Below are 27,215 nucleotides of genomic sequence, written 5' to 3'. Positions count from 1 at the left end.
TTTCAACTCTTTTTCGCAGTGTTTCAATAATTCTTCGCCAGATTTAGTAAAGGAAGGATCAAACATTTTACCTTCTGGATTTTCTTTAAATAGAAACTCGGCTAAATAATCTATGGGATCAGTGGGTTTAATCTTGACTACTTCGGTAAGTCCTAAAAATAATTTTAAAAGTTGCTGTCTTGGATTTCACAAAGTATGAAGATACAATCCAGAAAAATACATACAATGTGAAATGTGAAGCTTCCAAATAAAAACCGATTATGTCAGAAAGAGCTCACCTTTTGCTAATGTTGGAAGTATATATTTCATCAAATAAAATCGGATAGGCTCACTTTCTGCAGTTACTATCTTATCCTCTTCTATCTTCAGTTTTTCTAAAGTTTCGGCCCATTTTTCCATTTTTTCTTCATATTCTTTTTTCATTTTTTCCTCGTTAATCTAAATAGTGAATGAATGAAAATGGGACATAAATAGAAAAATGTGCTCATTATTAGAGTGTGTAAAAAAGATTTTTTTTGTGGATCTGATATACAAAAACTAGTTGCTAGTTACTTTTCTAGAAGGTACTTATCACGTATTAGCTCTTAATATTAATGGGAGGATTATCGTCATTACATTTTTGTATTTTCGGTTTAGTCATATTTAAATAATAATATCTTATCACCAATAGATCATTAAGCCAATTTTATTAATAATTTTTATAGGAAATCAACCTTATACAAAAATAGTCTCATTTTCGGTAAATCAAACCATTTCAAAGATATTCGAGTTCAAAATTGAAGAATTTAAAGAAAAATAACTTTTTGTTCTAAATTTTGTTATTGGCTGAAAAATAGTTATCGCGAAATGTTGAATTTTTATAGGAAATTTAATGCTGTACAAAAAAGGTCTCTTGTAGTTTATCGATTACTCGGATCATGATGAAGATATTCGCAATTGGAATCCCAATGGGTACTTATATTCATCGTTTTTAATAAATATTTACAATTTATTTATTGAATTAGTAGATTTTGAGATTAGTTATTATCTATTTCAGAAAAAAAGTTCATTTAATAGAAAAGGAATTCTTTTCCATAATATGAAATGTTATACCTTAATAATACTTTAGTTATACAAATCGAAACGTCAGCAAGTTCGATTCAGCAAAAACCGACGCAGGAGGAATTTAGAAGTTTTGTAAAAAGTACTTATTATACTTCCCTGTTTCTGAAGTAAATATGCTTGCTCTTCTAATTTGTCCTGTTCTAATTCCAACTTTCTTAATTCTTGTTCTTCTTCTAAAGACAATCCAAAACCAGGGATGGGCGGACCAAAAATTTTGTAAAGGTAATTTACAATACTTTCAATATCACTTGTTTCATCACAGACGCCCATTATTATTGGATGAATCCCAATATCGTTAAAGAAATTCAATACGGTATTTTCGGGATCATTATTTATCCTAAACTCGTTCAGCTTACGAATCATGTGCTGCTCGTCGTATTTACCCTAAAAATCTACTCTACTACTAAGATTCCTTCCGCGTGGTTTTTACCTTTATTTGATTTTCCGGTAAGTTCATCGCTCGTTCGAATAAAAACTCGTCCGTAGCTTGAAGACTTATTACAAAATCCGGCAATATATTCACACTTGCGTTTCCTATCACGGTACCTATTTTAACAATGTTCCTATCATCTTCTCCAAATATTTCCATTACACCTTCATCTAATAACCGCCTTTCAGATTCTGCGATTTGTCCAAATATTTCTCTTGCCTAAGGTAATTAAAATGCATACAGGAGTGATTCACGTTTTCACTGTTAAACATTATGGGGAATGATGAAAGCCCTTTCCGAAATCAATGGTGTATCAAATGTGTATATTGAAGGAAGAAAGTATTTTTAACTTTTCTAAAAATTATATTTGCGGTATTACGATGGTTGTATACCCACTTTGGGAAAGGTTCCCTAGTTACCAATTTACTGTGCAGGAAAACTATAATTAAGAAAAATGAAAATTTGGTGTGATACAAAAGTCGGTGTGGGACATATTCGTTTTATTGCAAAAAATCAAGAAATAAATCAATTTTTTTTCGCTGTTTTTGCTAAAAGTTATTAGATCGATGGAACATTCTGGTAAGGGAAACTGGCCTAAAATGGCATAGTTGACTAAAATGGTACTTTGAGACGCATGAGACAAGAATTTTCAACGCAGTAGAATAAATTTCAGAACTAGTCCATCTTGCAAAGTGGAGTAATAAAATACATACTAATTAGTGTGGATGAGAACAAGGTTATTTTCTCTTGAAGTGCATAAAAGACCGATAATAATAAGTTTTTGTTTGCATCGGATTACAGTTCTTTACAGCAGATACATTTTAAATATAATAATCCGACAGTCTTAAACTGTCCATTGTAATAGTTAACTTAGATTTGTTTCAACAACTGCGTTGGTAATAGAAAATAGCATTTTAGACACATATGTAATTAAAGTATCCTATACAGGGTTATTCACCCGAAGCGGTATGCATATTGTGGCCAAAATACGAGGTTTTCAAAAAGTTGAATTTTTGAAATGTAGAAAATCAGCCCTGTTATGGTAACTTTTTAAAATTACTTTCATACTATACAGGTCGTCTAAATAGCGTTAAAAGTATAAAGGTTGTATTTTTTTAAATGTAAGCCCCTGTATATTATAGCATTTTTGAATTCTACGATTTAAATGTAAGTACGTTTATGATACCTAATTATTTTAATGGTTTTTTTTAATAATATGAGTTTTCTCAAAATGTAATGTAATTTTAATTTCTTAAATACATAAGTTAGAGTAGACGGTAATAATAGACTACATTTTATATTCCAACTATATAAAAAGAAACTTCCTATCTGCTTAAGCCGCTAATCTAATAACAACTCTAAGTGGCTGTAATTTTATTAATTCTAATTAAATATCGACTGGTGTTAAAGTGTTCTATATAGCTAACTTTTTGTGTTTGTAAATAAAAGTTTTTTTGCAGCTAGTTGTCAATGGTATTTAGCACTTTTCCACATCAGTTTCATTTCGCACGGATCCGAGCCACTTTGGACATTTCCGGGATTTTACCGTACGGGTTTGGGAGCAATCGGATGTTTTTTTTGGAAGATATTTAATACGCTTTGAATTTTGACGTTTGTCAATTCTGACAGTCATGTCAGTGAATTTATTCTTGTTAATTTGCGAAAATGTACCCAAAAACTAACGGTCGTAAAAAAAGTATAGTAAGCAACACGTTCGGTAACTTAAGTCACTCGTTTATTAAACACTCGCTCCGCTTGTGTCAAATAAACTCGTGAGTCAAATGCCGTTTACAGCATTTGTTGCATAATATACTCTAGACTGTCAGCTTTCATTTTACTATTACTTTTTATAGTTATTGAAATTCGAGTATTGTTGTTGGGTTGCTTAATCCTAATGAAGATTTACTCAACAGAAAAGCATAGTAATACGCTTTAAATGCTTGAAAATGTAATCAAACTGCAGTTGCTTGTTCAGTTTCATGTTATCTTTATAGTTAGTTGCTGTTATAGCCTGGATAAAAAATTGCTTTTAGAGTTTTATAATTTTTTTAAAACAGCAAAATCAGATAAAATTAACTATCTCAATTCTTTATCTGTCGATTCTAAACACAATATATTACTACTGGATGCAATAAAACATTTATTTAGAAAAAACCAAAAACCAGAAATTCGCGTACTCTGCGAAACCGGGAAGAGTTAGCTATAGGACACCTTAAACCATTCGATAAGTAATAAAAAGTTACATTCCCTGGTAAGTTAAAAAATATGTCATTCCATTGAAATTAATTTATAATAATTATAGCCACTTAAATTTCTTATTAAATTAGAATATATTTTTGGGCCACCCTGTATAAAAGCCACATTAACCACATTAAAAGCTTTAATGTGGTTGAAGTTAGATTTGGATTTAGATTCGGATTTGCGAATATTACAGTTGGCCAGTTCATCATTTACCTTAATTAAAAAATGTATTCCTGTGGAAATGCCGGGAAAGTAAGCACGGAAATATTGTAAGGGAACAACCAAAAACCATATCCAATGTTGCTATACACAAAATAACCCCCTTTTCCCTTGGTATTACCCCAAAAAATAAATTAATTTAATTACTATTTTGCAATCTCGAAAAAATCTAACGTTGTCCCAGACATTCAACCAGACAATTGAAGTCATTTACGAGAGCTTCAAAATGATGTATTACCAACCACCTTGCAAAACCACCCCCAGTAATGAAATACCCAAGAATTCTTTGTTTTTATTTCGAAATCTCAAAGAAATCTGACGTTATCCCAGAGATTCAATTAGACAATTATCTTCCCGACCTTTTCAAGGTCGTTGAGTAGTACTTCATTTTGAAGCTCTCCTAAGTGGTTCTTCAATGGTCAAATTCAATATCTGGGACAGGTTTCTTTGAGATTGCGAAATAAATAAAACGAATTTTTGGTTATTTCATTATTGGGGATTGGGGGTAGTTTTATATTTTCCCGACCGTTTCAAGGTGGTTGAGTAGTACTTCATTCCCAAGCTCTCAGAAGTAACTCCTGAATGGTCATTTTGAACACTTGGGACCTCAGATCTTTTTGAGATTGCGAAATAGTAATAGTAAATAGCGAACGGAAAAGGGATTATTTTATGTATAGCAGCATTGAATATGGTTTTTGGGAGTTCCCTAACAATATGTCCGTGCTTACTTTCCCGGCATTTCCACAGGCATGCGTTTTTTTTTTATTAAGGTAGTTAACGAATTGAGCTACTGTAATATTCGCAAATCCGAATCCAAATCCAAATCTTACTTCAGGCTTCAAGCTTTAGATATCATAAACGTTATTGGAACGTTCGCTTATTTTATTGGTAGAATCCAAAAATGCTATAATGTCTGTTTTAAATACAACATTGTACTTTACACACTATTAGATAAACAATATCCACTAAATTCAAAGATTTTTCATTCACAATTTACAATTGATTATCAATACGGAAATCTGGTACTTACAATATTTATGAACAAAAAGCATTGTATTTTCATGACTTTAATGTCAATATAACAAGGCATCTTTATTAAAAACTTTCCCTTTACTGATTCGATCATCCTGTTTCATTTCATTTCATTTCACTTTTTTTTTCCTTTTTACTCTAGATATACATAAGACTACAGTTAATGTTCCCATGAAAGATATATTCGCACCAGCAGTTCTCTTATAAAAAATAAAAAATATGAATGACCTGTTGATAAGTTTTTGGAAATGCATCCAAAACATAACCATGACTTTGGCAACGACCTTTTGCAAGGAATTCGCTCATTAGTCTCACAACATAATCATCAGGTAACATCTCATTGTCACTCATATTCATGATACTGTTAATATCGCGAATTTTTTCTTCCCATTGCTCAATATCTGCTTGGTTTCCTCCCCATTCCTCATCCATATCATCATCCTCTTCATCTGAGTCTATAATCTCTTTCGACTTACTAATTTCGTTAACTAAACGAGCTCGGCTTTTCGCATAGGCAATATGTTTCCACTGATAAAGGTTTAGTTTGTACTTGTAGAACGCAAATAAAAATTTCTTACCAATTCATTGAGCGTTTCCTCAATCATACTTTTTACCGAGACATAATGTGCACCGTATCGGGCAGATATTCTTTTTGCAATTACAGTCTTTCCAGACAGGGGTGGGCCATGGATGATGGCCTTTAACGGTTTCAATTCTCTTTCAAATCCTGGCATTCGCCTTTTAGGACTGTCGACAAAAATGCTCATTTCAATGTAATATAAGTATAATTTGCAATCATGACATTGACAGTAATATTTTGGTGCCTAGAAACAAAAAAATTATCAACCATGAACTAGTTGTTTTGCTCATGGTTTTTGCCTTCTGCTTAATATTTATTGGACGATATCCTTAACTGCTTCCAATTCATAATTTTTACACATAAATAAAGGTGGTCCATGAATTGCCATGGACTCAGAGTTCAATTTAGTTTGATTTATAGACCTGCAACTCCACACGCTAATAAGGAAATCACTGATTTTTTAGTAAAAATGTCAATTATTAAATTACTTTAAATAAAACAAATTTGCAAATTATTGTTTTAAATAGGAACTGTCATAAATATTTTATATTTTATATTAATAAAATAGCTCACAAATGAAAGAAGTCATAATTTTGAAATTTTTATTAAACAATTATCAATATATGCCTATTTGTTAATTCGTTGGACTTTCTTGCCTTTTGCCTTCCTTTTCTTGGCTTTCTTAGAGCATCTAATCTTACGAGGATGGAGCCACACAGGATATGCACCATTCTTGTTGCGAAGGGTTCTAGTGTTAAACTCGTTTTTAATTTCATCTATATCCATATGCTCCTTGGAGGGTTCCGGCAAGTGGGTCTCATTGTCAACATCTGTGTTGGAAACATCTTTCAAGTTTGTAACAGCCATAGCTTCATTTTCATTCTGATATTCGTTTCCCAAAGTTTTTTTTAATATCTCAAGTTCTTTCTGTCCATAACGGATCCTTTTAATAGCACGGCACTTTCTTTTCCATTTGCTTCTAATGCTTTTTGCCATCGTAAATCGTCTAACTCCTGGCAAATAATGAAATTAACCAAAACCTATTTCTTCGTTTTTACGTCTCTTGGTCATACCAAAAACCTTCTTCTTTACTTTTTGTAAGCGACTATACTAAGACCATTCGGCTAACTAATGACTTTTTTTCTTTTTTTTTGTTGATCTATTTGCTTGTATTGCGAGGGTCATATTATTTACTAAAAAATAAAACATTTTCTCTCGAAATGATTATTTCCTTAATTTGTAATCGTATCCTTATTTCTTAAAATGTAATCTTAAGTAGTTGTTGTTTTAGCGACTTTAAAACATGCAAATGCGCATGCGTAAATATTTCAAATTTTAGATAATTTTGATTGTTATAGGTTGATAAATGATATATGATAAATGCAATACAAGTTTTGTGGAAACTCGAAGTTTAAAGGTAAATAACTGGGAAATACTTATACAATTTAAAGCTTTTTAAGAGAGAGGAATTTGCTACGCTTTTTAAAATTATTTTATTATGTAAATCCAGATACGGGTATATTATAGAATTCACACAGATGATACCTGGCTACCTGTTAACTTGTATGCGTAATTATTACAACTTTTTATTCGCGACCTTGAACGAAAGTCCTTCAGTTTTATAGGACGACTATCGATACTGTGTTAATAGAATCGATTTGGGAATAATCGATACTTAGAAGCAAGTCTAAAAAATAAAACGTAATAGTAATCATGTTTTGTTGATACGCCTTTGCTACGTGTGAGTTGTGGTTTGTGTAATCTTTATCTTTCAGGAATTCAAGTTAATGAAATTTGCCATATTGTTTCCGTTCCACCTCTAAAGTTTATGTTTTACAATGTCTAGTCCGAGAACTGAAAGTTTGCTGAAAGCAGGGCACCCCCCTGCAGGTAACTGTTGAATACCAAAACTGCTAGCGTATTTGAATTGGAAATTTTATAGTGAAAGCTGGCGGGATGCGTATAACGCAACATAAAACGAGGCGAGATTCTGGAGGGCTTGCGGAGGATACCACTGGAATAACAGTATCTGGAAGTCCTCCGAAAACCACTACTGTATCTGGAGCTGTGGTGAGGGGAAATGCAGATTTTCCTGCTGAGGCTGTACAAAGTTTCCATAAAGAAAAACCTCCAGCTGTTCATTCCAATAAACCTGCTATTCATATTCAGCAGCCAAGAAAATAGTTCAAGTTCAATATTTTCTACTTGATATATATTCTAATTTGATAAACATTTTATTAATAACAATGGGTGATGGTGGAATAAAAATGTTTGTTTTTAAATTGTTTAATAAATGTTTTTTACTATATATCTCTTTTTCACAATGCTTTGTTCCAGGAATTTTGCTTCGGAGTTCTTATGTCATCTTTACTTAATGATTTTAAGTGTGCTGCATCCACAATGTTCCTTAAATTCAAAATTACTTATTATATTGGTTGAATTAGGTAAAACTATGACAAAGTGAAAAATTTGAAAAATTAATTCTTCTGCAGTATATTAATGTAGCATTTTTAGGAGGGCAGTCATTTACTAAAACAAATATTTTAAGTGTTCTCACCGAAATTCGTCGTATGTTTTTGAGCTAACTACAGCCCTGATTTTGGCATCATTTCTCAACCAATACTGCTTATCTGAATCCAAATTGGATTTTAATTCCTTAAATAAATTATTTAACTCATCTTTTGGATAGGACATGGCGGTATATTTTCTGTCACTTTGTTAAATCAATGTTGGGGTTGTCATGGTTCAGTCCCTTCAATAACAAAGAAAAGCAGCAAGTTTTAGTCAAACATATTTTAATAAGTTTATGAACTTATGAATTAATTAATTGATTAACACAATTATTTCAAATTTATTCCAAATACACAAAAATTTTGGTGATCAAATACACTTTTCATATAAAACATTCTACACTGAACATCATCTAATTGTCACTCCTAACTGATTCCTAATATTTTTTTCAATTTCTTTATGCACAATGTTCACTTCTTTCTGGGTTAAAGTTTTCTCCATATGTCTATAGATGATGCGATAGCAGTGACTAACTTTTTTTGATTTCGGGTGAACAAATTTATCTACTAATTTGACTTGCTCAATTAAATCACCTCCCACATTTCGTACCAAATCATAAAAATCATTGGAGGAAAATTCTTTGGATTCTGGTAACCAAAAGCTGATATCATTTTTACATTGGGGAAATTGACTTACTGCCTTATAAGTTATGTTGCTGTTAATATTATCCAAATCAAACTGATTCAAAAAGCCGCTGTCTTTAGACCAAAATAATCTAATATCGGGTATTTTGTAAAGACACATGGAAATACGTTCTAAACCTAGACCAAAGGCCCAGCCAATTTTATCAGTTACCCCAGCACTTGTAAGGATTGATTGTTTCATAATTCCACAACCTAGAGTCTCTAACCATTGACCATTATGCAATATCTCTAGCTCCCATGATGGTTGTGTAAAAGGGAAATGAGTATCTACCCACTGAAACTCTATTTTTTCTCCAAATAAAGACTTTGCTAGTCCTTCCAGAGTACTTTTTAATTCTTCTTCCATTATTTTCACAGCTTCTATTGTGTGGCAAGGCTGTTTCTCTTGTCCACGAATGCTTTCTGCATCATCAGATGCTTCAAAAATTTGGAAATGATCATTGTCTGGAAAAAAATCTTTACTGTCTTTTAATCTTACTGCATCAATTTGATGGAATACAGGATAGTGGGTTTTATCTATTTCATCCCTCCTATACACATCTCCGATAATCAAGAAATTATTTAAACCAGTTTTTAAAATATCCATTTGATGGGCTGTCATATGGGCTCTTAAAAGATAATTTCGGTTGATGTAATAACAATCACTTTTATTACGGGAGGGGTGATTTGTTGGAACTAACAATGAGTCAAAATTTTGATCAACTGTAACTATTGGAGGCAGCTGATCATATACTGAAAAGACAGGGTTATTCCTAATCACAAATGTTTTATTAAAGTAATTTACTATCCTCTGTCGTACTATACTCAAAGGGTGATTGTTTTTTAAATGAAGATTTTTGTTCATATGGTACATCACTCTGTCTGTAATATTTGTGTAGTCATCTTTTTTGAACCTGTTGAAAATATTATGTTGAACACCTAGTTCTGCACAATAATTTCTTAGACTGGATTTTGGCAATTTCTTTAAATAATGAATTGGTAACTTTAACATAATATTAGCTGTGATTTTTCATTTAACTTTTAAAAACGTTTATAGTTTCAAACATTGTAGCATAACCTTCATTCAATCGTTCTTCTTCTTTTTTATGTTACTGGGAAAATTAGTAAGGATCATTCGTCCTCTTTACTAACTAATCAAATGACCTTTCATGCAAAAATCTACCAACCTGCTGTGTTCGATTTGACAATTTCGTGCATTTCATTTTGAACTAGTTTCAAAAAATTTCAACTAACGAAAACCTTTTTTTGAAATGACTCTCTTTAATTTGAAATTCAAATAATATCTTCTATTTTTAGAATTGCGCACTTAGGGGTACTCACGACATTCGTCAAAACTGAAGTTCAAAGTTTCTTTAAAAAATGAAAGAAAATATCTTTTTACTATTTTGCATTAGTATTCTAGCAGTTTAAAACTTACCAATTTGTATTGCTTGGACGTGACAGGTCACATCATATATGCAGATGACAGTTCTGTGGTTATAACCAACAAAGATGTTTTTATATTTTGCGCCATATGCTTAAACTAGAGAACTTTATAAAACATGGTTCTTTTAGAAAATGAAGCAGTAAGTGTAGGGGGTCAGTTCGTTAAAAAATTTAAAATAATTTGATTTTTGTAGTTTCTATCGGAACTTTCAAAATTATTTCAAAAAGCTAGATCAAATGGATCTGTGACAATGACATTTAAGCGTTGTAAGCATCATTTATATTTAGCTTTTTCCACGATTAATATATTTATGTCTTTAGATGACGGTAGAAATCGTCCACAACCAAGATGTGGCAATCCTCCACTGCCAGAACCAATGGAACATCTTTGTTTGCTCCGTGCTAAATTTAGGTCCAAGAAAATTGCAACTGTAATTCATCAAAAGGATATTAATAAGTTTCAAGTAGCATACAGTAGTTTACTCAAAGGCAATCTCGATGGTTTAAAGAAATTGAAAAAACCAAAAACAAAAACCAAAATGGAATAAAATAGTTTTTTAGTGCTCATAACTGATCATTTTGATACAAACAATTTTATTATGAACTTTTTCAACCGGTAATATGTTGTTGATAATGTTTATCAGCACTATTAATTATTATTCTATCATGTTAATTTAGTTATACTTGATTTAGCACATGAAAATTTCAAAAGTTATTTTTGCATTATTTGATAAAATGCCAATAAGCCTCTAAGCTCTAATTAACATTTTTTTCACTATCTTTCAGGGACTTGGCTGACTGTTCTACCCTTTATCAGCATTAGTTTATCATAATATATTTTGTAAAAATATTTTTATTAGTTTTATTTATCTATAAATACAAAAAAGTGTAAAGTTTCCCTGATACACATTTAATGACATGAAATTAGAAAACAGTTGTCTGATACGATTCGAAGTAAATAATTTTTCATTGTCAACCCCAACCAGTAATAATAATTTTTAGAAATGCATGCATAAACATCACTTGGGTCAGTCTTTTGATGTTCCTGTAAATGTGTTTGCTGGCGCAGGCACCCCCCAAGAGGGTGGGAGACCAAGCAAATTTATTTTATTTTGGTACATGTACCCCGAAAAATCTTGTTTATATAATATGATAAATATGTTATAGTTTAGAAAGAGTGATAAAGTTCGCCAATGATATTTTTGCAACCTTTTATGGTTTTGACTTCGGAATGAGGTTAAGATACGCCTGTTGTAAAGCAGAAGGGACCCTTCTTTTCAGCACATGTACCACAAGGCAGCCCCGTATTTAAGATGTTAGCCGACAAAAACTGTGCCATGCGGACCGTTGTATTTTAAGAATAGGGAAATTTTCTTTGATTAAACTGTTATATTAATTCATATTAGTGTGCTTTTTATAAATCTTCCTAAAACAGCTTAAAGTGATTTCCAATTTAAGGGTTTAAAATAATAACTCTAAAATATTCGTCTAGGGGACGAGTCCAGTAACGATGGTAATTATTTTTATGTAGAATAACTTTTTTTTATAAATATTCCAACATTGTTTTATAGCTGAATTTACTCCTTTATTTATATTTATATTAAACATTTTAAAGTAAGAATGGATTTTTCATTACATGGACTAATAATAATAATCTAGGAATCTCACCGATGAAACCCTATGTAAATCCATCAGCTTTCAGCATTTGTAGGCACGAAGTACCGAAGTACGGTTCTAGAACGCCATTGTGAAATTGCGAATATATTTATTGGCGGCTACAAAGAGAAACGGTATTTGAGTATCCCGATTTTTTTTTAAATCACTGTATCTATAATAAATGAGTCTCAATTTAAAAGACAACAGCGCGTTAAATAAACATGTATATGGACTCGCATTAAGTAGCTGACTATTGTGCTTTTAATACTATATATTTTGTAATTGATTACTGATTAACGGTAGCCAAGTTCTAATGCCGCCTGGACGTTAAATAATGGGTTGTTTGTTTCGATGCCCATTCAACACTCGTTCACAATATTGAATCCATTAAAACGTGTCTCCGAATAATAAAAGTTTTTGATAAAGTAAAGACACCCTGCAGATCTGCATGACTTACACAGATATAGCATCAGATCACGTTGGCCATTTTACAATTCAATAAGACCTCCGGCGGAACAAAAAAAAACTAATTCTTAACATTAGAAACGGTTGTCTTGTTTTCATATGAGTTTCATGATTGCGTTTTCAAGTTTACCGAATTCCAACCCAAACACAATAAAATGAGCTGTGTACGGATGTCGCTCAAGAAACATTTTGATGTAAAAAAATTATTCTTTAAAACTACCTACGCATACTTTGGAAGAAATGCAGCAACATAAAAAAACACACTTTACGGAAATTGTTAATAGAATTACAAATAATTCTTTATTGTCGTTTATTCAGGTAGAATGAACTGACTAATGGAGCAAAGGTAAAACTGTAACGTCACCGTCGGAGAATAAATTCGCGAATACTCCTAGGTGATCATTAACAATCCCGCTACTAATTCCAAAATTTAATTTGTAGAAATATATACCTATTAAGACAAAAATTACATAAAAAATATGAGATAATTATGCGTAATAATTTTATTGTACTAGGTAGGATGCAAACGTCTTAAATTGCAAAACATTTGATCATTAGCTTAAAATATTCGCGACAACGCAAAACAATCCTCGAATTTCTAGTGTGAAGATATCAGAGGAACATTAATCAGAATACAAACATCAAACTATCCACTAAACTATTTCAACAAATGGGGAGTCATCAAACAATGGGCAAACGATCTTCCAGGGGCGGCGCATTTCACCGGCCGTTATCAAGCAGTCATTGGCGCAGTTTAAGAGACTCGAACCCTTGAAGCAGCTGTCGCACTTTAGAATGCACTGGTCGATGGTGTCCAATAATGGAGCTTGATGTGACAAGTTAGCGGCCATCACCAAAACGATGATGGTCAATTCGGCGGTGATCAATCTATAAACTGCGTTAAGGTATTAGTTTATTTGTTTACTTACTGTAACAAATGAACACCCTCAACACCATCTATCCGCCCATAAACAAATTAGTCATCGACCAGAGCTCCTCATTGAAGTCGATACTTATGGTCCTGCTAGGAGTTAGCCACAGGGTACCAAATTAAAGTAACAAGGGGGTGCTGGTCGAAAACAAAAAGATGGCCGTTGGGCGAGTGTTTATACGCGTGAAATGTTATTTTACGTTTTTTGATATTGGTACCCACTTCTTTTGAATAGTAAATTGTTAAAGTTCGGTTTCGTCTTTAATTACACTCCTGGATTTAACAGTTGCTATATAACTCATTAAGCTAGATGTATTATTCGAATTAGAACATTGCGATTTTCCCAGTTTTAACGTTAAAAATTTAAAAATTATCAGCCAAAACTATCTAGTTGCCTTTAAGTACGGATGCTATACAAAATTGAAAAATTCTGCATTATAAAATTGCTGCTAATGATTAGAAGGCATGTGTCAATTTTTTTAACCCCGCGAAGCTCAAAAGTTAAGAACTTAGGATGTAGTTTTATTTGGAGTGGAAATTACATTACTTTCAGACTCTTAACGATTCTCATCTTGTCTTAAAACTGATATAGAAAATATTAAATGGCATACACATAAAGTAGAATAAAATTTATGTATTCTAAAGCCGGAATGAGGTGTTTTATTTTCTAAACTTGTCTTTTTCAATGTTAAAAGTTGACAAAGTGCTTTTTTTTATCAATGTAACGTAATTCATTAAAAATAATTACTTTTTTTACTCCATTCTGCAAAATACCTAATTATACACCGATCTAGTGTACAGAAAGTGTCACTTTACCACGGATCCGAGCCACTTCGGATATTTCCGGGATTTTGCTTCACGGCTTGAACTTTGATGTTTGTCAACTCTGACGGTCATGTCAGTAAATGTATTCGTGTTGTTTTGCAAAAATGTACCCAAAAATGAACGGTAGTAGAAAAAGTATAGCATGCAACACGTTTTTTAAACGAGTTGTGACAGATTTTGATCCTTAGGATCAATTTATGAAAGTTTTTACCTTTCCCTTTACTTGTGAAAATTGATATTTTTAATTAAAGGGTGTTATAATTTTTCTAAAAGCAAGAATGTTATTAGAAATAATGGCATTTGACTCACGAGTTAATTATAAAAAATAGGACAAAGATGAATTTTTTCCAGCTCAACTATTTTTTCATGAAAAAATTTGAAGGAATCTTTCTATAATGATATTTGAGAAGAACGAGTTGAGAAGCAGACAGAAATAAAAGAACAAATTGCAATATTAATAATAAAAACGAATAAATAAAAATAAATATCAAGATAAAAGAAATGGCTCGTACTCACCCATTCTCGTAATTTTTGTTAGGAGATAGATTGCCGCGTATTGTCGGAGCACCTGACTGAATTCTCGTCCTAAATCACTGATATGTGATATCAGACGAAGTCAACGATTCTTTTATATGTAATGAATTGCCACCCCCACACTCAACCGAATAAAAGATAATAAATAACACAATAAAATTGCTTTTATGCCCGTACTATGTTTCATTAATTAATATCAGGGGGACGGTTTTTCCTGATTGTTCGGGATGTCAAATAATAGCGTATAAGCTAGCCTACGAATAATCTGAACAATTTTTTTGTATAGAGTTAGCTAGCAACTCATGTTAAAATAGGTAAAACATCACAAAATGTCTTCCTGCCTGTTCTTAGACAAATATTTCTAGTTATCCCTTGATTACTCACTTGGGTAACCTACCACGACTTAGCTTAGGTTGTATCATATAATAATTATCAGATAATGTGGGAGCCGTGAATAATCCAAAATTGATACAACTCAGGCGGCTATAACATTGTCCTACAGAATAGAAGGGATCTTCCATGTATTAAGTGTTGTTATATGCATGTTTGTTTCTGTCGATTATTACAAATTTAGTTTTATTTATATTAACACTAGTGTTAATATTTCATATAAATTCTTCACTTGTCAAGCTTAGTGGATTACATATCTTATCAAGTTCTCCTACATTGTTGGCAACCAATAAAGTATCTGTATATCTGATACTGATACTCACACACCATTTAAACAATTTGGTTAACTCATATAGAGTTAAGGAATTTGACGTTAAGGTTTTGGTTTTCTTTTGCATAAGGGCCAATGCCAAAAAGTTCTTGTTTAGATGCATTTATTAAAAAATTTGAAGAATCTAGTTTTAACAGGCATATTCTCAATATTTTACAAACACTGAACCGATTTTAGTACAAACTATAATAAGTTCATTCTTCCCTAACTTAACATAAACATCTATTTTTGTAATACAATTTTTCTTACTGCAGGTTGCATAGTGTATGGGTCATTTGATAGAGAAAGTTATTAATCATTATTCATAATCCCACAATGATACCAGCGAATTAGTTAAACGTTTGGTGTTCAATATTTTGATATTCACCATTAAAGTGCTGATTTTTTTTGCCTGGATTGATAAGCTCTTCCTTAAGACGATGGTTGGGTTTATTTTTACTGTTCTGTCGAGTTTATGGCCTCCTCACTGATTAAAATGGACTGTATATTGTTCACACTTATTTATTTTACTTTTTAATTACAAAAGAAACAGAGCACAAAAATAATACGTTCTTCGACTTGGACACGTCTCTCGTCTCGTCTGCCCCGCACAGCTAAGATCAATCGGTAGCGCTCCGTAGAAATAGATGTGGAACGGTGACCTAACGACTTGGCTTTAAATCTATTTAGTAACTTAAGAAAGTAATGCCCAACATGGCGCAAATATCTTAAACATACCGCCGCCCACCTTGAAAACTCGCGATTTTCAACAAAAAAAAAACGAAGTATTACATTGTAATTGTTGCCTACGATCGCCATAAACAACAAAGGAGCTGCTAAAAACTAAGTTACATGGCCGGTTAGGCAAAGAAAAACATATTTCTCTTAGAACAGAAAACAATAATCAAAAACCAGTGTTGAAAGAGTTATTTTGACTCTCAGCCGTAACTCATAGCCAAATACATGGGGACGCAATATTCATTCGTGTCAATAGGTAGTTGTCGCACTTTATTAACAGATCTTTTCATAACAGTACCCTGAATTTTCACTTCGATAACACGCACAATGCTGTCAGACCCTGGAAAAACTTGAATAATCCATTCCAGCTAGGTGTTTTCTTCTACCAGGAGAACCAAAGTTCTAACTTTGAGGTTTTCTCCACTTTGGACCCATTTATTTGTATTTGCAGTTCGTTGAGGTACTCTTTACGAGTTCTTCCAACGAGTTCAGAATTGTTGTACCATAGTTGCTATGCGTTGGTATTTGTTCAGTTTATTTTCTGGTATTTCCACTAAATTTGATTGGGGTAGAGCAGGCAAGCCACGCCCAATTAAAAAATGTACAGGAGTAAGAGGGTTAAGATCAAGTGGATCATTGGAAAGTGGAGACAAGGGACGAGAATTTAAAATACTCTCGATCTCCACCAACAGAGTCGAAAAATGTTCATATGTTAATGAATTATTATTACCCTGAATTACCCGCATTAAATGAGATTTCGCTCTTATAATGGCTGCCTCCCACAGCCATCTCCGAAGGTCGGTGACCTGGCTGGAATAAAGTTCCATTTTATCCTCTCCTTAGCAAGATAGCGTACAATATTTTCGGCCTTTTTCGCAAGGAAATTGTACAAAGAATTTAACTTTGCGCAAGCAAAAATAAAAAAATTTCCATTATTTAAGGTGCTGAAAAAGGCAGCAGTAGTCACTGCTTCTAAATGACAAGCCTTTGTTGACATACAAATAAAAAGACACAAGTAGGCCCTTATCAGGTTATGACCTCTAGTTACGTGCCTATTTCGAATAAGAAATGGGCCTCCGTAATCAATTGCTACATTTGAGAACGGATTACTCGGTTGTACTCTCTCAGAAGGTAGCTCACGCATTAAATATTCTACACGGTCGTAGCTTGAAACACGTTAAGCAACCTTTGATTATTTTTTGTAAGTATTTTTTACTGCAATAGGGCAAAATTTTTTCCTCAATGATGAAATTAATTGTTACATACCGCAGTGCAACAGTCTCTCATGTTTATTTGATTATTAGTTCAGTTAATTTATCCTTTTTGGGTAAAATAATCTGGTGTATTTTATCGAAATTTAAAGCAGAATTTTTTAACCTTCCGCCTACTCGTATTAACGATTGGGTTGAGTTTTAAAATATTAGAATTTTTTTGAATTGGTTTCTTTTCGCCTAAAAGTCTGTATTTAGTTTCAAAGTTTTTTATCTGAATAATTTTAATCAAGAATAAAAATGCATTTTCAAGCTCATGTGGTTGTAAAATTTATGGAAATTTTATCATTTTCTGATAGCTCAATATATTTATTATATTGTGGCTGATTTGACAAAATTTGGAGTGATCTTAATATCCAACCAAAAAACTGTAATTAATTTATTCAATTTTGAAAAAGATTTGGTAAACATTCTAACACTCCTTCACTAATGACAAAGCAAGTACCAATGATTTTTATGTCTGGTATGTCTATGTCTCGAAAATAAAGATTAAAATTTATTTGGCTCCATGAACAATCGCTCTCAACTAACCTCAGTCATGCCACCTCAAACCATAAATTGCTTTAAAGTAAAACTTGTGGACTACACCCTCTCGATGCCAAATCCTCAGGGTTGCTGTCAGTTTTGGGTAGTTGCCATTGCCATGATGCCAATCTGTTATATTTGTTAAAGAAAAAATTTCACTAACGCGATTGGCCACAAAGTTTTGTAGGTAGAAATGCTAAAGCTACAGACAAATCTGTCCAAAAATATTATTTAGCAAAATTTATTTCAAGTGCTTCCAGTGTTTTTTGCCAAGTTAGCTAACAAAACACAAGCAGAGAGCTCAAGTATGGGTAGACTGATAGTATTTATACGTGCGGCTCTTGTTTTGGAGCAAAGCAAACTTGTAAAATTCTTGTTTTGCACATTTTAGCACCTGCAAAACCGTGAAGTTCGATATGAATGTAGTCAGCAAGACAAGCATGTCGCGGAATTTTTAAAGTATTTACTATTTTAAGATTAGTTTGAAATTGCATCCGATTTTGGAAAATCTCCTCTGGTACCTTCTCGTCCCACGAGATTTCTAAACTCCAAAGTTTTTGCATAATCAATTTTGCCTGAACAATAACTGGGCTTAGTAACCCTAAAGGGTGGTGGACATTTACGAGTAATACTTTAAATCTGACGCTTGGATATTTCAGTGATGTCATTTTTAAAATCGGAAATTGAATATTGCAATGTGTCGCTCGAAGTATTCCAAAAAGCACCTACTGTTTTGTTATGTTCATTTTCACCTATGCTTGTCGGCGTTTTGTCATTTAATTTAAACCTTTTTAATAATTCAGAATCATTGCATAGCCATTTTCTTCATTCAAATTTTGCGGACGTTAAAATATTCAAAATTTGGCTTTGTAATTCCCGTAATTTTTTTGGACAGTTGTGATCCGTAATTAAGTCATCTATATAAACATTTCCGTAAGTAAGCTAACTGTATAGTACAACGAACGGGCAAATATGGAGCCGAAACATATCCATATGTAATCGTGTTTAATTCGTAAAGCTTTAGTGTTTGGTTTCGTTGCGGTCTCCAAAATATTTTTTGATAATGACGCTAACTTATATTTATTAAAGTCTGTACATTTTTATAATATCAGCACACATTACGTATTTGAATTGCCGAAAATTGATTAAAATTGAAAATATTTCATTTTGAAGAGTCGGTCCTGTAAACTGGAATTCATTTAATGAAGGTGCTAATCCCTGATTTGTTTTTGCCGATGCATCGAATTCTATTTTGCATTTAGTAGTTAAACTAGTATTTTTCACAACCGTACGATGAGTTAAAAAATATCTGCAATTTAGATTTTCTTCAGTTTGTTCGATCTCCGACATATAACCTAAGGTTTCATACTCCTTCTAAAATCCTATGTAGTCCGGGCTCAGATGACCATTCTTTTGTAATTTATTTCCTAAGACCTTAAACCGTTTTAGTGCAATTTCACGAGCTTCTCCCAATTTTGACAACGAATCTTTAAACTGAATTGTCACGTTAAATCGTCCATCACTCTCGCGTTTTGTAGTTCTAGACTGGGGTAAAAATTGTTGCCTTTCATCTGCTACGATATCGGAATCAATTATTGCTATAAAGGTCTCCTTCCAACCCGACCACTCTTCGTATTTTCCGGAAAATTTGTGAATACCTATTTTCGGCAAGGAATTGAAAATTATTTGAGACGAAGGGGCACCCTGTACCTGCGTGGTACTTCTCTAAGCAGTATCAATATTTAACGCCTGCCCAAAATGACTAACGAAGCTTTGTGCATTTGCTAAAATTGAGTAATATTTTTGCTGAAAGCGAGCTTCCTCTACCTCATGGGCGTTCGTCTCATCTGGTAGAGGTTTCAAAAGCTCTAGATGCAGTTGGTCATACTCATCAAGACAAGGCTAAAAATTTTTTATTCTTTGTTCAATTTGCAAAGTGTCAACTTTGGTGATATTATCTTTGTCCAAATTATGCAGATATTTTGCAAATAAAGGGGCTTTTCTTTTTAACTGACATCTTAATTGTTTCAGAGTATGTCCGTCAGTCATTTTTCTTCAAAAATTATTTCAAAAGTCATTATTAAATATTTTAATGTTAATTGTTTTTACAAATATTTACCCTGTTAGCAAACACTATTTAAAACACTGCATAGGTTTTTATTAAGAAACGCGCAAGTACCTATGCTATTAAAAATGCTTTTATTGCTTATTTAAAAAAGCTTTTATAGACGCGACAATATTTGAATTGACGCAGGCATTTTTATTAACGTAAAAAGCCTTATTTGTTTTTTATTTATTTATTTGTTGAGAACACGTTCCGACTCTGCCGGCGAAAATCCCGAAGAATACTTCAAAAACAATCTGGACGAATCCCGCTGAACTTTCCAAACGTCTCGTCTGTTCTGCACAAGTGAAATCAATCGGTAGCGCTCGGTGGAACACAGAAGTAGACGTGGAACGGGTGGCCTAGCCACTTGGCGTTAAATCTATTTAGTAACTTAAGAAAATAATGCCCAATATGGCGAAAATATCTTAACGATATAGCTCATATTATGGTATCAAACAATAAACAGAATTCGTTGCCTTCGGAACAGTAATTTATTCTGACAAAGTTCCAGTCATAATCGTTGTGTATGTGTACGCCAATTTGAACCTCTGCAAAAAAAATATGTTACATATTTCCGTAATATTTGCGGCCTTCGTAATGAAAATAATAAAGTACCACAGAGTATGCTATAATTAACAGCACGTGGGAAAATTGCAGTTTCCCTACAATTTGGTTTAGTTTAACATTTGCAACAAGTTTGATAAGCGCAATTTAGTCACACATCATTTGCTATTTTAAGATATTAAGTAGAAAAATGACGATTTTTCAAAATAGGCTCTGGTAATACACAGATATCATAAAAAATATGATCAAAATATTAGTTTAAAATCAAAACGTAAAAATTTAGTTTTCTCTTTGTATTTATGTCGCAGAGAACTGCAAAAATCATTTAAACAATTTATTTAAATCACTGTCAGGGATGACATAAAAATATAAATGGTCACTAAGGAATGTGGGTTGCATGACTAAAATTTTGAACTTTTGAACTTGTTATAATTTTTTTAGCATGCATGGGATACACGAGGACTTTTGGCATTTTATTCTAGAGGTGTGCCCAAGGTTGCCAGCTCTGCCTCTCTGTTTTTTTTATTTGGTGTGTGTTTTCGCCGCACTAATATATACAATATATAATAGCCTGTGTACAGGTGTATAAATGGAAGGAATTGTGGGTGAGCAGATCATCGGGCATATTTGTTTTCACTAAGTTTAAAAGGGGACAGACATTTCTGAGCGTTGCAGTATGTGACCCTGAATTATGGGAGTCCTACATGATGGCGTTCCTATATAGTGTAAATTCTTGGCTTTTTTGTCTTCGAGAGTATATTTTTTTGATAAGTTAGATTCATATTCCTGAAATTTAATACTTACTGATGCTGCTACATCTACAGTTAATGGACCAAATGGACCAACCGATAAAGTCAACGGCTTTTGGCACCTTATGATCATAATTTCAATGAAAGCGATTGTTCTCTTAGTCTGATCAAACCATTTGCTTTCGTATAGGGCAGTAGCTAACTCCAAGCTCTAAAAATTTTCGTAATTACGTGTTCTTAGAGTGTTTAGGAATGGACTGACCTGGGCTAAAATTTCATCAGAATTCCAGGCCAGTACAATTATCTGTCCGCTGCACATTAGAACGTATATGCAACTGAAAATCACATCCTTTCCCTAAAATTCACGTTGGCATTAAAAAAATGCTGAAATGTACATTTATGGTGCAAGACATGCATTACATATAAATGAATGTGCTTTTTAAAAGGTGGTACTCTACCAAAGAATTTTACCAAATTGTGGAACTAAAAACTATGTTTTCTTTTTTTTTACATCCAAAGTACACATAGCCATTTTTTAAAAAGTTACAATAGTATATTTTCCAAAATTTTGAATATCACTCATCACTCATTTTCTCATAAAAGCTTTGCTGGTATGTAATGAACTAAAATTTCATTATAATATGTTATATATAAGGTGCAGGTAAGTACAAAAATCAAAAGAAGAAACTAAAATTCACAACTTTTGTGCTGAAATGCTTGAAGGGGTTACGGGACTAATAAAATTGGATTTTACCAAATAAAAATTTTAGAATTGACCAAGATACAAAACTTTGCAAAAGACGATAATATTACCTAACCTCTAGAAGCGATTTTCCTCCATAAATGAGTACTCGCGTTTAATGAAAAGTGTTTTCACACGTATTCTCAGATTACCGACATTAGTGTCGTCAGCAACGCATTGCATGTTGGCCTTAATCATAGTTACGTCGTTTTTGAAGAAAATTCATCATTAAGGGTAGAGAAATAGTCATTTACCGCAAATATTTGGAAGAGCGACGCTGCCAGCATTACTGACGCAATGCTGAACTCTAGCAACATAACGTATCGCAGAGAATTATTAAAACTGTCTACGTACCTAAAAAAATAAATCAAAGTCAAAAATTAAAAATAAAATTAAAGTTTAAATAATTAACAGTTTTTTCGCAAATTGTATTGCAGCTTACTGGATTAGATTCTGATGTTTTATACACAACCGCTTCAGACTCATGCCAGCACTTTCTCTGTTTACTTTGTCGAAATTTCTAAAATTATTTTGGAGCATTATAAGTTGAGCTCGCAGAAATATTATTGTGGTGTTTATAAACGTGTTCACTGCCGAACTGCATATAACTGAATACAGTATGGTCATAGTTTCATCTGCAATTGTCCAAACGCAATATCGGTTTATATCAAACGGATACCAAAATTGAAGCATTACGGGCCTTTTCAGTGTACTGTTTAAATGCTTGGGTGAGTAGTAGAAGTCGAAAATAGCCACGTATCCTAAAGAAAATACCAAATGCAGTAATATTTAACAATTTATCAATAAATAAAAAAATCGCAATTTTGGGGAACGACAAAGTAAATAATTTTTTGCTTAAATTTTGAAAGGTATAAAATTTTACATCGTACTTTTCGTCATTTTAATACATTTCAAATTGCTTCAATTAATGCCATAAGACAATGTGTGACAGAACAGAAAATCCTGTTATCTGACTTTGATTCCTTTTTCTTTTAATTCAATTTTCGTTAAATTGCTTTTAGCTTTTTTAACTAGCCAAGTAACTAATTTTTTTTACATTTCAGGTATGTGGACATCGTCAAAAAAGTTTTTAATAAAGACATAGATTTACACAATTACCCTGAAAAGATAACAGTTATATAAAATAATGATTTAGAACACATGCACAAATGTAATATTCTAAAAACATGTTAATACTACAAGAACATTTTTAATGTAAAAAATGTTTCAAAGTTTTCTTCAAACAACAAAGAAAGTTTTGATATGCTGGGTCGATTTTTTGCAATTAAAAATTGGTTTTGGTTTCTTGTATTATAATTATGATAAGAATTATTTTTCATAAAAGAGCCACAATCATTAAACACATAAATAATTTTATAAATTACTATACAATTTTGTAATAAAAGATGCCAACAAGGTTCAGAGGAATTAAAAAAAGGCTTGTTCTATATTTAATAAGAAAATTGATAATTTTATCCGGAAATTTAACGGCCCACTCTGTACGATATACTTTAAAACCATCCCGAAGAGTCTTATCGGTGTACTACTCGTCCAGGAATTTACCTCCTTGTCCAGTGAAATGGTTGTCAATGGTGGCAATTTTTCCTGTTGACTTTAAAATGCGTCTTTGTGGCGTTCAAATTGGCGAAGAAAATAATCGCTCTTATCACTTACCCGTCACCAACATGTATCCGCCGGCGGTACCAACAGATACCACGAGGAACAACGTGAACTTGTTACACAAACTCATGTGCCTTCTATAGATTTTTAACTTTATTGATTTTTTGTCAAGGCAAATGAATTCCTCTTCTTTCAACGCTGCGGATAGCAAATGCACTATCTTCTTTTTTTGGCACATTGTCGCTTTGATCGCCACAATTAAGGAGAATATTATCTTAGAAATTGTATCCATGGCTGTTAAAAAAAAATCGTTAATTGGTAGGTTTTAAGGAAAAATGTATTTAAGTCTTATAGCTGTAAAATTACGCCTTCATTGTTGTCATTAATCTCGGGTAAGAAATTTCGTTCAGTTAATTTTGGAATCATAAATAAAAAGATTTTCGATTTAAGAAGAATTTGTGAAAAGTTTCTATATACTTGTGTGAAAACTTTCATGTGTGGCATCTTTATGAAAATTACTTATTTACCTGTATTTAGATCCTTACGAATTAGCGTCGGAACATTGATTAATAACAAAAATATGGTAAGAATGTACCTTGCCTGGATACTGATTGAGTAAATCTTGTACAACTTTCTGGCAAACGTCGGTAAACCAGCAGTCTCTAGTTTCCATAAACCAGCCAAAATCATAATAAATTTTGCTCGATCGAAAAGTCCATGTTTCGACATTTTTTATTCGAGTTCAGGACAAGAAGATGTAAGTATATGTAAGTTGCAGGGACTTATATAACTTTTTCATATCCATATTGAAGAAATAGTTGGGTTTAATGCGTGTTTTGTCCAGCGCCGTAGGACACAATTTAAAAAGCTTTAGAAGTAAATACTTTTGAAAGATGCCTTTTTAATTTTATTTAGCGATTCGGAAGAAATCTCTATTATACAGTGCGAGTCTTTCACCAGGAATATATTCAATGAATCGATTATCTTCTTTTTTCAAAAAATTAGTGCACACGAAAATTCCTAATCCTGTGCTAATCAAGAGGACGTCATATTTATCTTTTTATAATTGTTTATTCTAGAATTACCACATTTTTTATATACGGCATGGTAAATTACTGTTATTGGTTACGTAAGACAATTTTGGGGGAAAAGTCATTTGAAGTAATACCTGTGGAAGGTTTAAAAAGAATTTATTAATTAATTGATTGATTGATTAATTGAGTATTGCAAGATTGTCAACGGTTAGGATAACTTTTTCCTTTCTAAACCATCTCTCTCGTGGTGTAACAAAAACTTGTCGTTTCTATTAAAAAATCATGTCTTATATTTTGCTTAACGCCCATATTTTTTTCCATAAGATAAAGACTACAACCGAAAAAGCTAATTGGGTGTTTTACTGAATTTGTACCATGTTGCAGACTTCCCGCAAAGTTATTTTTAATTAAATTATACCGTCAAGGAATTATTTTTAACAGTACGCCAATGCTCACTGTTTCCACACTTCAAAGTTTGGAATAATTACATATCTAAAAAAGGCAATTCCACATATTGGAAAAATCAATATCTCCACTATGATTTGGCTATACCTTTGCGGTTATAGGATTTTAAATATTTAAAGTCCGCGTGTCTTGGAAACAAAGATTCAGTGTAAAGAAAATGTTGTTCGTGCTAATAGAGGCATTTAACAAGGGCGGCTTCAAGGATACGCAAAATAGTGAGTTAGTAATGATTATGTATAAACTTAATCATATTATATATTGTCCAGAACTCTTCATATGTTAATCTGTTTCCGCGCATTCTATTCTGAACAAGAAAATTTTTTTTCAAAGAGAACAAAAAAAGTAACATTAAGAGACTTAGGAATCGGTCAAGAGGAAACGATTTTTATTAAATTAAATTTAAAAAAGGGCCAATCATGCTTAAAAATCGAGAAAATGCAAGCACTGTTCATAATGAAAATATCAAGGATTTAAAAAAAAAAGCATCCGAAATAAAGTTGATGATATAACAGTTCTAAAATATCGACATTTTCTATAATGGTCGAAACATGTTTGTACAAGGAAGAAGTGCATTATTATAATTTATCTGGATACAGGGCCACACATACATGTTGAGATTCAAGATGCGGCGGTTGTGCAATCTACGTGAAGATCACTACGGTGAAGACCACAGGAGTTGTTTGTGTCAGACAGTGATTCTGTGTCGATCAGGTTATGTCAAAGTATAAATTTAATCATTTGATTATGGGGGATATGATTATAAATTTATTCGATGGCGGTAAGATGGACGTTGGAGACTATAAGACCGTAGTTCAGGTAAATAACTTCAAGCTTTTAAGAACAATGCAACACGAGTAACAAATACATCTATCACAATAATTGATAATAATTTTATTAGGTAATATTATACATAAAGTCTGCGAGTACGATTTGGTCAGCATATACCTTGCCGGTCATAAAAAATAATATAATAAGACCCATCAAAAAGCAAAAAATTTTGGAAGAGAGGTTGGTGGCTAAACAAATTGAAGTTACTACAAGATTTTAGTAAACAAATTGTGCTGACTCCTGGTCATTCATTTGTACAGCTGATTGATTTATATAAAGAATGTCAAGTTAGATATGCACATAAGCTACAAATTAAGCATAACTTAGGTAATGATTGGGTTACTTCCGAATTAGTGTAATTAAATAATTAAAGAACGTGACAAATAGTACGTAAAAAAGATAGGAGTGATACAACTATTTGTGTTAAATTTAAACCATTTAAAAAACAGGTTAACAATCCAATTGCTATCCTAAAAAAACTCACACTTCAAGAACCAATGGAATAAAGCTAACAATGTCAGAAAACAATGTTGTATTCTGAATGACTTTGTAAAAGGAAACTTTAACAGAAATAGTACAAATGACTCAGTTGAATTGAATGTTAATAATTAAGGGGTTGACTTTTGGGTACATTTTAAAAAGAAAACTTCAAATGAACATATGTCCTAAACATCTCAATTTTCGAAAATAAAATCTATTTCTTTTTAATAGTTGTAATATCACTTTAGGTATTTTAATAAAATTTGGCACATATGTACTATGTATTACGAGACAATATTTAATGTACCACATTATTTTAAAAAAGAATGGTCGACTTTACCAATAAGGAGTTAGCAGATATGCATTTAACGTATGGTTTGGCTGATGTATATGCACCGGAAGCTAGGCGAACATTTTAAAATGTACATAGAAGGTTGACTGGTACTTTGAAGGCAAATAATCATTTAAATGGGGCCTATCGGACTGTAAGAACTCCAGAAATTGAAGAAGCAGTTTTAAATTCTATTGATGAAAATCCTGAACTTAGTACTAGAAAAATTGGAAATAATCTGAATATCTTGCGCGTCTTCGCTTAAAAAAAATAAAAACCTCTTCTCTGCATGGTCATATCAATATCGTTATTACGACAACATGCAGAGAAATAAGATTTTAATTTTAGGTTAAAATCGTGCGACGGACTAAAAAAAAAATTAAGAGATCATATCTGTTCATAAA

General features: G+C 32.3%; 7 protein-coding genes across 7 annotated transcripts; 2 read left to right on the top strand and 5 right to left on the bottom strand.

Moving 5' to 3' along the window:
- Nucleotides 1–14: 14 nt before the first annotated feature.
- Nucleotides 15–6,015, bottom strand: LOC132708375 (adenylate kinase 7-like). Its single transcript, XM_060680683.1, has 6 exons — nucleotides 5,906–6,015; nucleotides 5,605–5,850; nucleotides 5,255–5,554; nucleotides 1,535–1,753; nucleotides 279–1,488; nucleotides 15–152 (listed from the first exon to the last, which is right to left on the bottom strand). The coding sequence occupies exons 2-5, from the start codon at nucleotides 5,791–5,793 to the stop codon at nucleotides 1,126–1,128; spliced, it is 1,071 nt and encodes a 356-aa protein (XP_060536666.1). The 5' UTR covers nucleotides 5,794–5,850; nucleotides 5,906–6,015; the 3' UTR covers nucleotides 15–152; nucleotides 279–1,125.
- Nucleotides 5,907–6,680, bottom strand: LOC132708377 (protein LLP homolog). The gene is made up of 2 exons (XM_060680691.1): nucleotides 6,263–6,680; nucleotides 5,907–6,028 (listed from the first exon to the last, which is right to left on the bottom strand). The coding sequence occupies exons 1-2, from the start codon at nucleotides 6,600–6,602 to the stop codon at nucleotides 6,021–6,023; spliced, it is 348 nt and encodes a 115-aa protein (XP_060536674.1). The 5' UTR covers nucleotides 6,603–6,680; the 3' UTR covers nucleotides 5,907–6,020.
- Nucleotides 6,681–7,277: 597 nt separating this feature from the next.
- On the top strand, nucleotides 7,278–7,914 carry LOC132708378 (death-associated protein 1). Its single transcript, XM_060680692.1, has 2 exons — nucleotides 7,278–7,496; nucleotides 7,549–7,914. Exons 1-2 carry the CDS (start codon nucleotides 7,445–7,447, stop codon nucleotides 7,788–7,790), a joined length of 294 nt encoding a protein of 97 aa, XP_060536675.1. The 5' UTR covers nucleotides 7,278–7,444; the 3' UTR covers nucleotides 7,791–7,914.
- On the bottom strand, nucleotides 7,864–8,311 carry LOC132708379 (uncharacterized). Its single transcript, XM_060680693.1, has 2 exons — nucleotides 8,164–8,311; nucleotides 7,864–8,012 (listed from the first exon to the last, which is right to left on the bottom strand). The coding sequence occupies exons 1-2, from the start codon at nucleotides 8,298–8,300 to the stop codon at nucleotides 7,925–7,927; spliced, it is 225 nt and encodes a 74-aa protein (XP_060536676.1). The 5' UTR covers nucleotides 8,301–8,311; the 3' UTR covers nucleotides 7,864–7,924.
- A 67-nt stretch (nucleotides 8,312–8,378) lies between these two features.
- On the bottom strand, nucleotides 8,379–9,888 carry LOC132708374 (probable phenylalanine--tRNA ligase, mitochondrial). The gene has a single exon (XM_060680682.1). It carries the CDS (start codon nucleotides 9,810–9,812, stop codon nucleotides 8,526–8,528), a length of 1,287 nt encoding a protein of 428 aa, XP_060536665.1. The 5' UTR covers nucleotides 9,813–9,888; the 3' UTR covers nucleotides 8,379–8,525.
- Nucleotides 9,889–10,250: 362 nt separating this feature from the next.
- On the top strand, nucleotides 10,251–11,094 carry LOC132701622 (signal recognition particle 14 kDa protein). The gene is made up of 3 exons (XM_060669729.1): nucleotides 10,251–10,386; nucleotides 10,441–10,513; nucleotides 10,568–11,094. Exons 1-3 carry the CDS (start codon nucleotides 10,363–10,365, stop codon nucleotides 10,792–10,794), a joined length of 324 nt encoding a protein of 107 aa, XP_060525712.1. The 5' UTR covers nucleotides 10,251–10,362; the 3' UTR covers nucleotides 10,795–11,094.
- A 9,008-nt stretch (nucleotides 11,095–20,102) lies between these two features.
- On the bottom strand, nucleotides 20,103–24,401 carry LOC132708064 (odorant receptor 67c-like). Its single transcript, XM_060680172.1, has 7 exons — nucleotides 24,201–24,401; nucleotides 23,728–23,967; nucleotides 22,496–22,814; nucleotides 22,308–22,407; nucleotides 21,574–21,666; nucleotides 21,367–21,522; nucleotides 20,103–20,546 (listed from the first exon to the last, which is right to left on the bottom strand). The coding sequence occupies exons 1-7, from the start codon at nucleotides 24,361–24,363 to the stop codon at nucleotides 20,490–20,492; spliced, it is 1,128 nt and encodes a 375-aa protein (XP_060536155.1). The 5' UTR covers nucleotides 24,364–24,401; the 3' UTR covers nucleotides 20,103–20,489.
- Nucleotides 24,402–27,215: the final 2,814 nt, after the last annotated feature.

Source organism: Cylas formicarius, unplaced genomic scaffold (assembly GCF_029955315.1).
Source record: "Cylas formicarius isolate icCylForm1 unplaced genomic scaffold, icCylForm1.1 PGA_scaffold_10__41_contigs__length_53128322, whole genome shotgun sequence".
Classification (NCBI taxonomy): Eukaryota; Metazoa; Arthropoda; class Insecta; order Coleoptera; family Brentidae; genus Cylas; species Cylas formicarius.
Note: the sequence above shows the minus strand (reverse complement) of the source record. Positions and strands in the feature narration are given on the sequence as shown.